General features: G+C 36.9%; 1 protein-coding gene across 5 annotated transcripts in view; it reads right to left on the bottom strand.

Annotated features, from left to right (window-relative positions):
* Positions 1–454: 454 nt before the first annotated feature.
* The window catches only part of DENND4A (DENN domain containing 4A), a 46,700-nt gene continuing 33,567 nt past the window's right edge, over positions 455–13,587 (bottom strand). For all 5 annotated transcript variants that reach the window (XM_019619576.3, XM_085233736.1, XM_085233737.1 and 2 more), the window contains 12 exons: positions 13,441–13,581; positions 11,434–12,518; positions 10,482–10,692; positions 9,399–9,493; positions 8,388–8,563; positions 8,135–8,281; positions 7,588–7,798; positions 7,106–7,360; positions 6,465–6,582; positions 5,608–5,770; positions 4,426–4,490; positions 455–4,208 (listed from right to left, as the gene is read on the bottom strand). In XM_019619576.3, the coding sequence (XP_019475121.1) occupies positions 4,072–4,208; positions 4,426–4,490; positions 5,608–5,770; positions 6,465–6,582; positions 7,106–7,360; positions 7,588–7,798; positions 8,135–8,281; positions 8,388–8,563; positions 9,399–9,493; positions 10,482–10,692; positions 11,434–12,518; positions 13,441–13,581 (2,804 nt within the window). In that variant the 3' untranslated portion in view covers positions 455–4,071. The remainder of the gene's footprint in view (positions 4,209–4,425; positions 4,491–5,607; positions 5,771–6,464; positions 6,583–7,105; positions 7,361–7,587; positions 7,799–8,134; positions 8,282–8,387; positions 8,564–9,398; positions 9,494–10,481; positions 10,693–11,433; positions 12,519–13,440; positions 13,582–13,587) is intronic.

The following is a 13,587-nucleotide window of genomic DNA, read 5'->3' on the forward strand; positions in this document are numbered from 1 at the left end:
TGCAGATGAGAACAGGATTTGAGAGTTGCACAGCAATCCTAAAAGAAGGCATACAGATAGCATTCAAATTGCGATCTCATGCAATATCATCAGTAAGCACAACTAATGCTAGCATATTACATGGATTGACACGTTACTGTAAAGAGAATGAGCGGATCTCCCTTAGAATAGTGCCACTTGTAAAAGCTAAACCAGAGACCAGATATGCTACAAGACGAAGGTAAAGAAGAGCTGACTCATCTCTGAAGTTTACACATCATTCTTTCCAGCACTAACTCTTGCTGTTAGCACTGTCTTCTAGATAGTCAGTATGGAAAACGCCACTGACATCAACAATCAACAAACCCGAAATGTTTATTGTTAAAAATCCTCCTGTGAGCAAACAGTGTAGTTGAACTGCAGACACTTCTGTCATTCTAATCCAGCTAATAAAACGTTAATGAAAATAACCAGAAAGATTTTAAGATTTTTATTGACTCACTGTAAAACTCTTTTGGATGAGACAAAAAAAATTTGACATTGTGAACACTGACTTGCATATTTTAAAGGAACTACAAACCAAAGCAAACATACAACATACTGTATTTTTGGTAAATAAAAATTAAACATTACATATTTACAAATCTACAACCATTCATTTAAAAGTGCTGCTTGCAGACTAACAAAGTACCATTTTCAAATTGCAGTGAGATACTATCCAGAAATCCCCTTCTCTATCATTACTACGTGCATCTCCTATTTTGCATATGAAGATTTCATATGCAGGAATTGCCTCTTCCTTGGGGTACAAATTGCTTAACTGGTCAGTGGAAGTCTAATCCATCAGGCTGTAAGTGTGCCAACAGCAAACTGCCTCAAAATGGGATCTAGCAGTGTTAGAGGAACAGCACCATTTCTATTCACATTTCCCTATTTCATCTCCAATACTTATTCCAGTGGAACCATAAGTAAAGCAAAATATATATTGCACTGCAAATGTAAAACTTTTGTTTAAGGTTCTGACAGAAGCATTATTTTGTACACAAAAGGAGAAAATTCAGTTCATACAAAATTTTAAATTGAAAATATGTCTCAAATATTTATCCATCTTTGCTGTATTGGAAAATATACTCAAATTGCTTTTCTAATAAAGGACAGTGAGATTTGTAAACTGTTTCAACGTTGAACTGTATGAGACCTAAAAATTATCCACTCATGACCTACATTTTGAGCATCGTTATGATATGAATGAGGATAACTTCCCACTTAGGGTGTAACACTACTCCAACTACATCTTCTGATAATGTTTCTACAGTGGACTGACTTGCAAGACTTTATAAAGCAATTCATTCAGTATAATGATTTTACTTGATGGAATACTATGTGATATGCTAATTTAAAAGCACACCCAAATAAAGCAATGCTTTGGGAGTGCCATTCTGAGGATACAAGATTGTTTTAATGATGCATATACAAATCCTTTTCACGAGACAGTATAGAATCTTCTGATAATACTGACAGGACTGCTGACATCTGAATGAAGTGGCAAACTGGTTGGCTTTATAAACGTTAAAGACTGTTGGAAATACTTACAACTAAGCTGGGATTAGAACAGGGGATGTGGGCCAAATTACAAGTGTTGCATCTATCCCTGCACAGGCGCACGCAGTTGCAGCGTAACGTCCTGTGACACGAGAGGCTGTTAGAGACAAGGCTCAGCTGCTCCTGCCAGACTGAAATAGAAAGTGTGAAGCTTGCTTCATAGCTCAGTACCTCTAACACAAAACAGCAGCTCTGGAAAGAGCACTTGCCTTCCTTCATGGCTTGAAGGTGCTATAAAAGAGTGGCTGCCCCAAGTGGTGCATGATGTGGGAAACAGAACTGCAAAGAGCTTGGAGCACTACGCTGTACACATCACAAATATGTATGAATCTATATACACTACTTTTACTTGGTAAATACAGTGTAGATACTGTACAGAGCAGAGCATACATGCACACTAACAGGTACTTATGATGAATGTTATAAAATAATCTGCTATTTTTCACAATAGTTAAGAAGAACGAAGCAGGTACATGTTCACCCTACACTGACAGAGTTTATAATGTATTGGGTGAAAAAGTAGCAATGGCTCATGCATGAGGAATATTTTACAAGTATGACAGCATTAATGAGAGCTTCACGAACTGTTAAAATAAATTAAACATGAAAAATGTTGCTAAGTGTAACATTGCTAGCTCCACATCAGGGTGAGGGAAACTTCAAAACCCCAAACCCTCAGCTACATAGTTAGCAGCAGAATAGAGAAGAGGAATTACCCAGTGACAGCTGTATCCAGCAAGACTGCATTTACATGAAGATGCATCTTTCAATTAGCATCAGCATATACCTGCAGCTCTAAAAACTTTAAATCCTTTATCCTTAGGACAGCATTGTATTACTGTTTTATAGTGGACTGGGAAGAGGTTACAGAGAGCAGTACAGTAGCACTACTTCTCATTTAAGCCTCTAAGAGGCTTACTATTTCATTTAGTAAAGTAAACGTGAACTTTAAAGTTCATCTCCTTCCTAGCTACCTAATATCGCTGTTTTACTACACTTGCAAACTAAAAAGATTAAAAAAAAAATTCCTGCTGGTAAGCAGACACATAAAACCTATAATCTATTGGAACAAGTGAATATTAGAAGCATTACAAAGGGAACAACCAATAAGAATAGGGGAACGATGAAGACTAAAGAAAACAAGGTGTTTGTTAAAGCCTTGCTTAATTTGTTTAGGGCATTTTATAGAATTCAATGCCTCTTTTCCCACCTCCTTATAGGACTTCTGATATTTTCAATGTAGCCTGCTTTCTAGTGTGGAGCTGCTATGTGACTAAGAGTAAAATGTTTTTTGAACATTCTCAAACAAGAAAATGTACTTCAAAAGCCATGACTCCACCACAAGGACTGATACATAGTGTTGCTCTTCATAGAGAAAAGAAAAAGCTGTTTTGCTGTGAAACAAAGACAAGACATTCAAATTACATTTTACTATTCACAATACGCCTCAATAAGTTACACTCTCTACATTTTCCCTGTAGCAAGGTTACTTTACCTGCTTTAGAAAAGTTAAAAGCTTTGGATTAGCATAATGCGCTCACCAGATTTAGTGTGTTTCAAACACATCCACCAAGATACTGATCACTGCATTTTTATGAAGAACTTGAATGCTGTCACTTGTTTTGTATAACATCTGTTATGAGGTCACGTAGCAAACGTCACCTGCAGAGATGCACTGACGCCATAAAATCATCTGTTGGACTCCTCAATATGCTACAGACTCTCTATGGAGCAGGGAGTGAGGGAAACAGGAGAGGAAGAGATTCCTACAGACATCTATCAGTGTTAGTAGAGCTTTTCACCATACCTTCCTGCTGATTGCTGTGGTAATACGTTTTCCACGTGTGCATGAGAGAAATCCTGTATCTAGCATACTGTCTAGGTGAAGGTTTATGTTTTCTACTCTGCTTTAAAAACAAATCACTCCTCAAAAGTAACTGGACAAGTTACTATAAATAGCAGTGTCCTGCAAAACAAATAAGCAGTGTATTGCTTATGCAGCAAGTCCATTTAAAATTCACTCCAGTAATTTAAAAAAAATAAAAAAATATCAACTTACTATAAACAATTTAAAATATGTATAATACAACTTTGTATGCTCTTCATAACATCATGAATATTCTATGTAAACAATAGATTCTGAAGAATTTACTTCGCTCACGTTAGTTTCAGTGCATTGTTTCTGCCCACCTGTTTTATATATATATTTTAATAAGGGAAATGTAATATGTCATCCTAAGTTAGAAAATTTTGTTTAGAATCTTCCTTTCTATACACTGATTTGCATAAAGGCTAGGGACAAGGAAATAATATTTGGCCCGTTTCTCACTCTGTCCATTGCCACAATCGTAGACAGGCCCCATTTTTCCAAGGCCTTCTGCCGTGGTACATTCGTACGTACATTCTCAAACACTGAAGACTGAGATGTTCCTTTTGACTGAAGTGGTTGTTTTACACAGGTATATGTCATTGCTTTTCATCTAGGTGTATTTAAAGATATGGTTCTCCAAAGATCTTTCTGCATTCCATCACTCCAGTACTCGGTGGTCTATCACAATTATGTGTATTCTTCACTTGATTAGCTGTCAGACGATCATAGGCCATTTTATACTCTCTGTCAAAAGCATCTGCAGAAACAGAAGAACAATCCCTACATATCTTGCTTGAAACCACAATGCAAATATAATGACAATTAATATATTCATCAGCAGTAACAATAAAAAGGACTTAGTATTTACTATAGAATGACACGCATCTAAAACTATGTTTTTTGAAGTTGAAAAGTACATACATACACTGGTTCATACATTGTCAGTGCTCATATCAGTAAGTAATAAAACTTACCTATATCGATGTTATCTCTTCCCAGGGCAACAAGAGAAAGAAACAGTATTTCTCTATACAGGCTCCTGAAATTGTGAAGAAATGTATATGCTAGTTACTATTAAAAAAAAATTAACTATACAAAGAATAGATTGAATATTTAAAGATTAGAATAAACACCTTGAACATCGCTCCCTTTTATCACCTCCAAAACGTTGTCAGTGTTGACCTTTGGAGAATGCTCTGCCCTCCCCAGATACATACATTGGGTAGGTCCTTGATACAACTTCACCAGAGGAGGGGATGTTGTAACAGGCCCCAGAGAGACACACTTAAGCACTCAACATACCAGTGATTCAACCAGAAGAGCACCAGCTTAAGAAAAAAGTATTCATCTGCCCCTGCTTCTCAATCCTCATTAGTCTTTCAAATCAAGGGAGGAATACAGCACTGCAATGTTACTGTAAGCCTTGATTTTACTTTTTTTTTTTTCCTGGATTCATAAAGGAATGAAGCTATGTGATTACATCACACATTTCTCACCCCATGGCCCACAGGTAGCTTATTCTTGGCCAAGTTCTACCATATGTAGACAGACAGGTAAGGAGTTCGTTTTTTCATGGTAACACAGAAATGCAGAAAAGCACACAACCAGATAAACACCTTGGAAAAACTCCAGCTATTGAAAAGACTGCAATATCTTACTATAAATAAAAATCAGTAAATCCAGGCAAGAAATACAAATTCACAGAGAAATAATTTCCACTAATTCCACTGCTATCAGATAAAAGCTTCCTAAATAATACAAGGCAACCTATCCTCTCAGTTCCCCTTCTTGCAATTGAGAACTTAAACACCCTCCACCCTCACTAAATGCATTGTTGGAGTAAGTGGAGGTAGTATTGGTTGCTTCTTTTTTAAATTATATACTTACAGATTATATTAATTATAATGTTTAGTGGCAAAATACACATACACACACTATCAATTTCATCTACCATCATTCAATTGTAAGAGAAGTGGCTGTAGAGCAGAGAAGAAAAACTGAGAAGTATTTACCAGACTGAGTAAAAACCTGAGAATACTACTGGAAAACTGAAGCTTTTCTTTAAAAGGAAAAAAAAAAGAAACTGAAAATGCTAATATTACATTAGCCTCACTGCTGTCCTAACTTGCTCCAGAATGGCATGTTTGAACTCTTACCTCTGTCTTTTAATATGTGGCCATTTGTTCAGTCTTTCCAATATTTGGCTCATTGGTCCGTACACATCATTCATCTTAATACTCTTCACCATACTTCTCAAGAGTTCCTGATTAAAAGAGTCATCATCTTTTTGCAACAAATGAACCATTGGATACTTCTGGGCTGAAAGACATTAGAAACACTGTAAGAATAAACATATTGTTTGTGTAGAAAGGTGTTTAAAAAAATGGTGGTACGCTACAGAACTGTGAAAACATTGGCATACATGTACTGACGAACAACATTCACACAAAACAGCAACAAAAAAAACCATATCAAAGAAAACTCAATAGCTATAATGGGTCATGAGGCACATTTTCAGGCACGTGATCCAACAGTGGCAACAAAATTCACTGTAAGCAACTCCAAAAAAAAAAAAAAAAAAAAGAGATGAACTGTCAACATAAGTTCAGTGCATCACTGAAATACATTCCCTTTATTCTTCCCCTCCCAGTGAAGAAAAAGCCACTTGAGGTAATGGTCAATGATTTGAAAGACATGCTGCAGAACTGAACTTGAACAAGCAGTTTACTGCTAACTACACAACCAGCATCCCTCCCGAGACATGTCACAAACTCAGGACAGTAACACCAAACTTAACACTCACTCTCAAACAAAAGAGTGCGATTTTGACCTGCAAGACAAAAAGTGGTGTCATCAAAAAAATCAGTCACATATCTTGCATGAACCATCCAGAAAATTTTTTTCAAGACATTCCAAAGCTGAATGAAAATTGATCTAAAAAGACAATTAAATAACAAAAATACACACTAAAGAAAGGCAAACAAGACAGACCCCCACAAGAAACAAAGCTTACTCTGAGCATTCCACAGAATATACAGAGGCTGTCTTGGATCCTGATGCAACTTCATGTTATCCCACAGCATCTGAATAAGAACATATTTACTGTCCTCTGACATACAGTTTCGGGGAATCTGAGCAGGAAAATATATACATAAAGATATTTTATTACAAAACAATGACAGAAGACTTTCATATTTAAAATATTTTCAAATCTACAAGCTTTTTTTTTTCTTTAATTAAAACTGCTATAAAACAGGTTATTCGCAAGAAAAGCCAGAACTGAACAGAATGTCAGTGACATACAGCAAGTATTTTGTGCATCCTCCCACACTCCTCAAATCACAACCCCCTTCTCCTCCTACTGCTTGACTTGCCACAAAACTGCCATAAAACCCATCAGAAAAGTATCTTTTTTGTAACTGAAGATTGCAAGCTACAGTGTGATTGGTAAGAACTAAACATTTAATCCCAAGTACTGCTGAGTGCAGGTTCTGTAGTTATGCATGTTTTCCTTCAGCTGACACACACTTTACAAATACAGGATAGGGTCCAGTACACTGTAAGGCACGTTCCTGAGAAGTACTTCAATAACTAATGATTTCCTATGTGGGAAAACAAACATTCCTTACAAGTCAATAGTTTCTGATTCCATACCTTTGAATTTTTATTACAGTGCTCAGAAGACAGTATTAATCCTGGTAAGTTGCTAGGCAAGTCCAAGCGCCTGAAGTACCATACCAAATTCCAGAATACAATAGGATGATGATCTACAAAGTCTGCCACTGTTATCGCATGATCTCCTTCATTTTCAAGTAAGCTCTCAAGCTCTTTCCATACTACTAGAGGACTGAGGTAAGGAACCGTTATAGGATCAGGGCTAGGTAAGCGCCAGTCTAGGCCCAAGGGATCCTAACGTAAGAAAGGAGAAATGCCATTAATTGGAATGCAACCATCTTTACAGTATCTTAAAAATGCTTTTGTCTTCCAAGAGTTACAAATCTTAGCTTAAAGTAAGAAAACCTACTATTTCTGGTAACTTCAAATTGTAAATTTGGTTTTCTTATCTAATACTTACACATTTTTGGAATCTATTGCACACTTGAAACAACAACATTGAAGGTAGAAAAACTACACACCGTTGGTCCTTGCAAAGTAGCAGGCAGGCTACCAGTAGGAATGATATGGTTGATCATCTGGTTTTCCTTCTCATCTTCTTCCAATGGACCAAAAGTACTGATACTCCTTGCTACAGGGTGACTTGCACATTCTGACCCAGAAGTATTTTGTCTTCTTCCTGAGGGGATCTGGATACTTCTGGCATAAGTATTGTCACTCTGCTTAGAATTGCTAGGGAAAAAAAAAAAAGAATTTTTTATGTTTTCCTCTTAGTGCTTAAATACTGAAACAAGCAAAAAAGCTAGGAAGCTCATACAACAGAGCTGAGTACATAATCTCACACTGCAAATTCTCCTGTCAGCCACTGTACTCACCCATGCTACAGAGAAAGTTTTACTCCCTTTTGCACTGCTAATAGACAGAAATATCCTAAAGGAGTTCATAAAATTTGCAGAATTACAGACATCTACACGATTTTTTATATCACAGATGAAACTGAACACCATGCTGAACCAAAAAGAACCCAAGTAATTTCTATGTAAAAAGACAAAGAACGCATGGGTTTACCTATCTGAATGTATATCCTCTTGAACAGACATTAGAGATGTAGTTAGACCAGCAGTAGCTGCAGTATTACAGGACTTTCCACTTGGATTTGAATAAAGTGATGGAAACTGTATGTTTTCTGTAGATGGACTGGACTTCAGAAAATAGCTGCAGGGAGAGAAAAAACATCGTCTAAAAAAGCCAAAAACAAACAAAAACCCCAAGAAACAGAAATGCTGATCATTCAAAACTGAGAAAATTCAAACATTATTACCGTCCAGGTCGTCGAAGATCTCTGATTTCTATGCTTAAAAAAGGCAGAAATAAATTGCCACAGAAAGGACACGTGGTATTGAGATTTGAATCATCTGCTGTCCAACCCGCCATGATTTCCTCATCATGAACCAAACAGTCACAAGTTCGGCATCGTGAACAGCTTGAGATAAGGACCTGCATGCAGCAGATGAAGTAAGTTTGGAGAACGTGGAATTCTGTTACAAAGCACTTAAAACAGAACTATTTCCCAAGAACAATTATTAGTTAAAATCCAAGCTGTAACAGCTGGAAGTTGATACAGTAAATGGCTGGAATTAGAGCTGAAAAAAGTATGACGTGCAGAAATAAACTTGGATTGATTGGTTCAACTATAACAAATAGACTGGGATTTGGAACTACTATTTATTCATTACTACTATTTATTCATTAAATAAATATACCTTAGCTAAGTGGCTTAGTTGCTCTTTTATGGCTTCTGAGAATAATTCAGACTGGGTAACTAATTTGGTCAATATTTTTATTAACAATAATGTGTTACTTGTAATCTGTCTGTAAACATAACAGTACAGAAATATTTATGCAGCTACACAAAGTATTCTTATAATACACTTCCCTGTAGTGACTGCCAGTACAATAGAAAAAAGAAAAGTGAAAGTGACTGGTCATTAACCCACATCCACTGAAATGAAAAGCGAACAAATTTGAAATAGTAAAAAGTAAAATTATCTCTCTCAAATCTCCAGTGACAAATAGCTAGTTATCTACTCTGTATTTCTAAATGCAAGGCTTGTAATTTTCCACTTTTTACATACAGCTGTACAAGGGATTTACATGCCTAGGCCTCAATGGTATCCAGTTCTCAAACTCCTGAGAATTGAAATCTGCTCTGTTACAGAAATACTTATCTTTCAGTGAGGGTTAGTTTTAAGATTTGAACTTTAATGGAGATTTAGATAGCATTTATATTTAAAGACATATGCCTTTATTGTACTGATAAATTCTCCCATACCTCCATGGCGTAGTTCTGAAACACACTGGTACTACTGGTACTACAGGAAGATATCAACTCAGATTTGTCAGGTAAAGGAAACTTGGAAAGAGAACCTAGTAAAAAAAAAAATAAAAACACACAAAGTATTAATTTTTCCAGAATATGCAATTTTAGTGAACTGTTTTTCTGGTCAAGCAGTTATAAAACATGTGATGGAAGCAGTAAATCGGATATGCTCAGAGAGAAAAATGCAAAGCCAGAGCATAAGGCTGCCATCTGCCCAGCACCAACACCAGTGAAAATGCAAACTACCAACAGAGGATTTCCATACGCTCAATTTTCTTCTTTTACAGTTGGTAGCTTGGCAACAAGGTTTACAGATTAAGTAATTCATATGCACCCTTTCTGTCTGGATAGAAAAATAAAGAAGAGCAAGAGGTGCTGCTTGTGACTGCACATCTCCCTGAGCCTCTTCTTTGCCCCACTAAAAGAGACAGGCTCCCCTCTGCCTCAGGACGTTCCGAAATCCTGTCTATCATGGCAACCTCTGCTGCACCTCTCCAGTTTCCTCACATGACACAGAGTAGGGAGCTAAATCTGGACACAACTTTGTAGGAGATAAGTAGAGGAATTTAAGCAGACTGTCTTTTCATTTTGATTATGGTTAAAACTACTTTACAGAGACAGCACTACAGAAATGGATGTAAGTTTACCAATTCTACACTGCAGAAAAAATACATTTGAAGTCTCTCCAATGATCAGCCTCGATGACTTCTAGAAAACGTGATGATTACAAGAACAGTGAAGGGCATGGAAGATCTAATTTGTGCAGCTGCAGCACCAAGATACTTATTCAGGGCCAAGATGTCACTCTGCAAGTCATTCTACAGGAAACACCCCAGATAAGGTTCCACAATAAAAGCATCTACAGCTTGGACATGCATACATGAGTAAGAGTTCCCAAGTTAAAAGAGAAAAAGTACACTTTTCCCACATAAAGGATTAATATCTAAGATGATCCCTAACTAAAAATTACAAGAGAGCTTCTAAAACTGGAATATGTTCAGATGAATAAATGCAATGCAAAGAGCTGTCTCTTACCACACTGGTCAAATTGCTTTGATGAGCCATCATGGGAAGCTGAGCTTTCCAGGCTTGTCCTGCTGAGGCCAATTCCCTTAATTTCTGATGTAGTATTCTCCTGAGGAGAAGCGCTTTCGAAGTCATTGCAGACATCCTCATCAGTTAATGAAGTAGATTCTGAGTCCAGAGCTCCAAGCGATGAAACACTTGCTCGGTCTGAATTTTGGTCCTGAGACAAGAAAACAAATTCAACTGAGAAAAAGAAAGGAAAACAAAAGTATTTCTGAAAATAAGTGTCAACTTTATTTGCGTCAAAGTCAAGGCATGAATTTACCTCTTTAGAAAGTCATTCAGTACAGATCTGTATTCAGAACCAACATGAAACAAGGTGCTACATGAGAAGTCTTTTGTAAAGATTCTTCCAACAAAAAGCTCTAATTGAAAACTTGAACATTTTAATCCTACAATATTTTATGACACGAATAAGAAAGTCACTAGCAGTTGCAGGAACAGGTCTATGATGTCATGTATACAATTTAATTATTCCCATATTGGTTTTAACCACATCAAGAGAACAGCAAACTGCATCTGTTTTCATTCACAAAATAAAGGAATGAAATGACTTTTGGTTTGAGTTGGTAGCAGCAAAGATTATTCTAACCAAATGACGTAAATACAAAACTAGCCTTCAACCACTTCAGTAATTACTAAAGGAAAAAAAAGAATTAAAATCCATTGATGCTTTCTATGGAATAACTGTTTGAGTCAGTACAATAAAATTAGGGCACTGGCAATTCAAACATGATTAAAACAACTTAATGCATTTATTGGGGTGTATATCATTAGAACTGTGGATTCACCACATAGGATTCTGAGATTAAAGATTTACAAAAGTTTTTCATTTATCTAAATGCAATTCATTTCCTATTCTGCACAAAACCTAAAACAAGGAGTAATGACAGAAATTTACCTTCGAGGATGCAGCATACATTGCAAATTTTGAGTACCACTTGCTAGCCTTCTCTGCAACCCCCTTTCCAGCAGAAAACATGCTACTTTTTAGAACATCAAACTTTGGTGTTAACAGCGTATCCAAGTTGAACGACGGCGAAGACACAAGTGGAAGTGCACCAGTTGCCTCCTGCTCCTTTGCTGGACTGTGTGGGGAATAAGCTGGTGAGGACCAAAGCCTGTCTCTTGATCTTTCTTCAGCTTTTGAGTGATAACTCTTGGATTTGATAAGACTGGATGGCCTCGGTGAGTTTGGGGGAAGGCTGGACCTCCTACATGCTTGGATTATTGTTGGGCTTTTTTTATTAGCATTTCTGTCATCAAAGGGTTTTTGCAACTCAATGCTTGGGGCACGACTTGACAAAGGGCTGCTCATGTTGTTCATATACATGACTATTTCTTCAGCTAAATCTCGCCGTGCAGATGGAGTTGAAGCACTTCTATCATCATCCTCTTCTTCATCTTCTTTCTGCTGTTCTGTCTCAGCAACCAGGAGGGACAGTGGATCAAATCCTGTTTCAACATCTGTCTTTTCAACTGGCTTTACTGGAAAGCTGCTCTTTCTTTGCAGCCTTCTAGATTTTTCGTTGGAAGTCTTCACTGTTGTAGATGTTTCAGGCTCAGCATCCAAGTCTTCCAGATCAAAGATAACTGGAGACTCTGTTTTATCTGTAAAACTGCAGTCAAAAGCTGCATCTTCATCACTAGATTCTTTCTCCAGACTTTCTCTCTTAGATCCTAAAGAAGTAGTTCTGATATTAAGAGTTTTTGGCCTTATGCTTTTCTGTAACGCACTGGATAAGATTTTGGCATCAGCTCCTAGTTTTTCAACCATTTCTCCAGGGTTTGCTTCCTGATTTATTCTATTGATGAGTCCCACTAAGCCATCTCCGCTCAGCTTACGGTTCCTGCTCTCCCATGGAATCTCCCTTACGTCAGGTTCTGCTGCACTTTTGTGTCTCTTTCTTAGGGATTTACTTTTTATAACTTCTGCCTCATTAGCATCTTCAAAAGATGATGTAAATAGCAATCCTACAGAGCTCTCTGGAAAACAGATGAACAAAGTACTTTATTTCTTCTTATACAAGAAAACTAAACATTACTAAAGAATGCAAATTTGCTTCATTTTTCAAGCAGGTTACAATAGTAAGAGATGGAATTCACTGTGTATTGTGGTAGTGATTGAAAAGCAGAGTTCACCAGGGTTATGACATTTAAAATACATTAAGTTAAAAAAAAAAAATCATCTCAGTATTGCTTTTCCATCAAAGGGAAAGATGACAAAACACATTTAAAGGGAGACAAATAATATAGCTCAAGCATACTCAGAGAGGCACCATCAAGAAAACTCTCCTATTTAAGCTCATTTCTGGAGAAGTACACTATTATTAAGAGGTCTGAAAGCTACGAACAGCAAAGATATTTAGTAAATGGCAAAAATGAAACACTTTCTAACCTGATGTATTACAGATAGAACCAACAACAGGAATTATTGTCGAAGAAATCTGTTGTTTTGGCAGGACAAAAAGCCTCTGTTTATACAACAGCTACAGTATTTCAAGTTCAAATGACAGTATTACAGTAATCATATTTGACATTACCAGAGACTTGAAAAGTTTCTTTCAACTATACTGCACAGGAACATCTTTCGTATTCTGAACTAATTCAGTAGTTGCTAGAGGTTATAAGAAAAAAAGCAGTAAAAACAAACAGCAGATGTTAGTCAAAGCAAAAAGGGCAAACAAGAAACCTGGAAATGCAAACCACTCAGACATCTCCTTGAAAAGGCAGACGCAGACTCTAACCTAAACTCACTTCCATGAACTTACCAGCCACTGCCTTTACACCAATAAGGAACTGAAAGTTATGTGGACAAAAAACCTCAGAGATGCTATAAACCAGTCTTGTTAAAAATGAGTAAGTAGAAACGAGCCTATAGAAGAAACAGAATTTCTTTCCCACTTACCAGTGCTACCTTCTGCCACTGTGTTGTCAATGGTACCATTGAGCCGCACTATGCTAGAAGTGGCTTTGTCATTATTAGAGTTCAGATAATTGAGTTTAGGTAGGCAGTCACCACTCCCTTTTGCACTTTCCACTTCAGACACTGTGT

Source organism: Meleagris gallopavo, chromosome 12 (genome assembly GCF_905368555.1).
Source record: "Meleagris gallopavo chromosome 12, MGAL_WU_HG_1.1, whole genome shotgun sequence".
Lineage (NCBI taxonomy): Eukaryota > Metazoa > Chordata > Aves > Galliformes > Phasianidae > Meleagris > Meleagris gallopavo.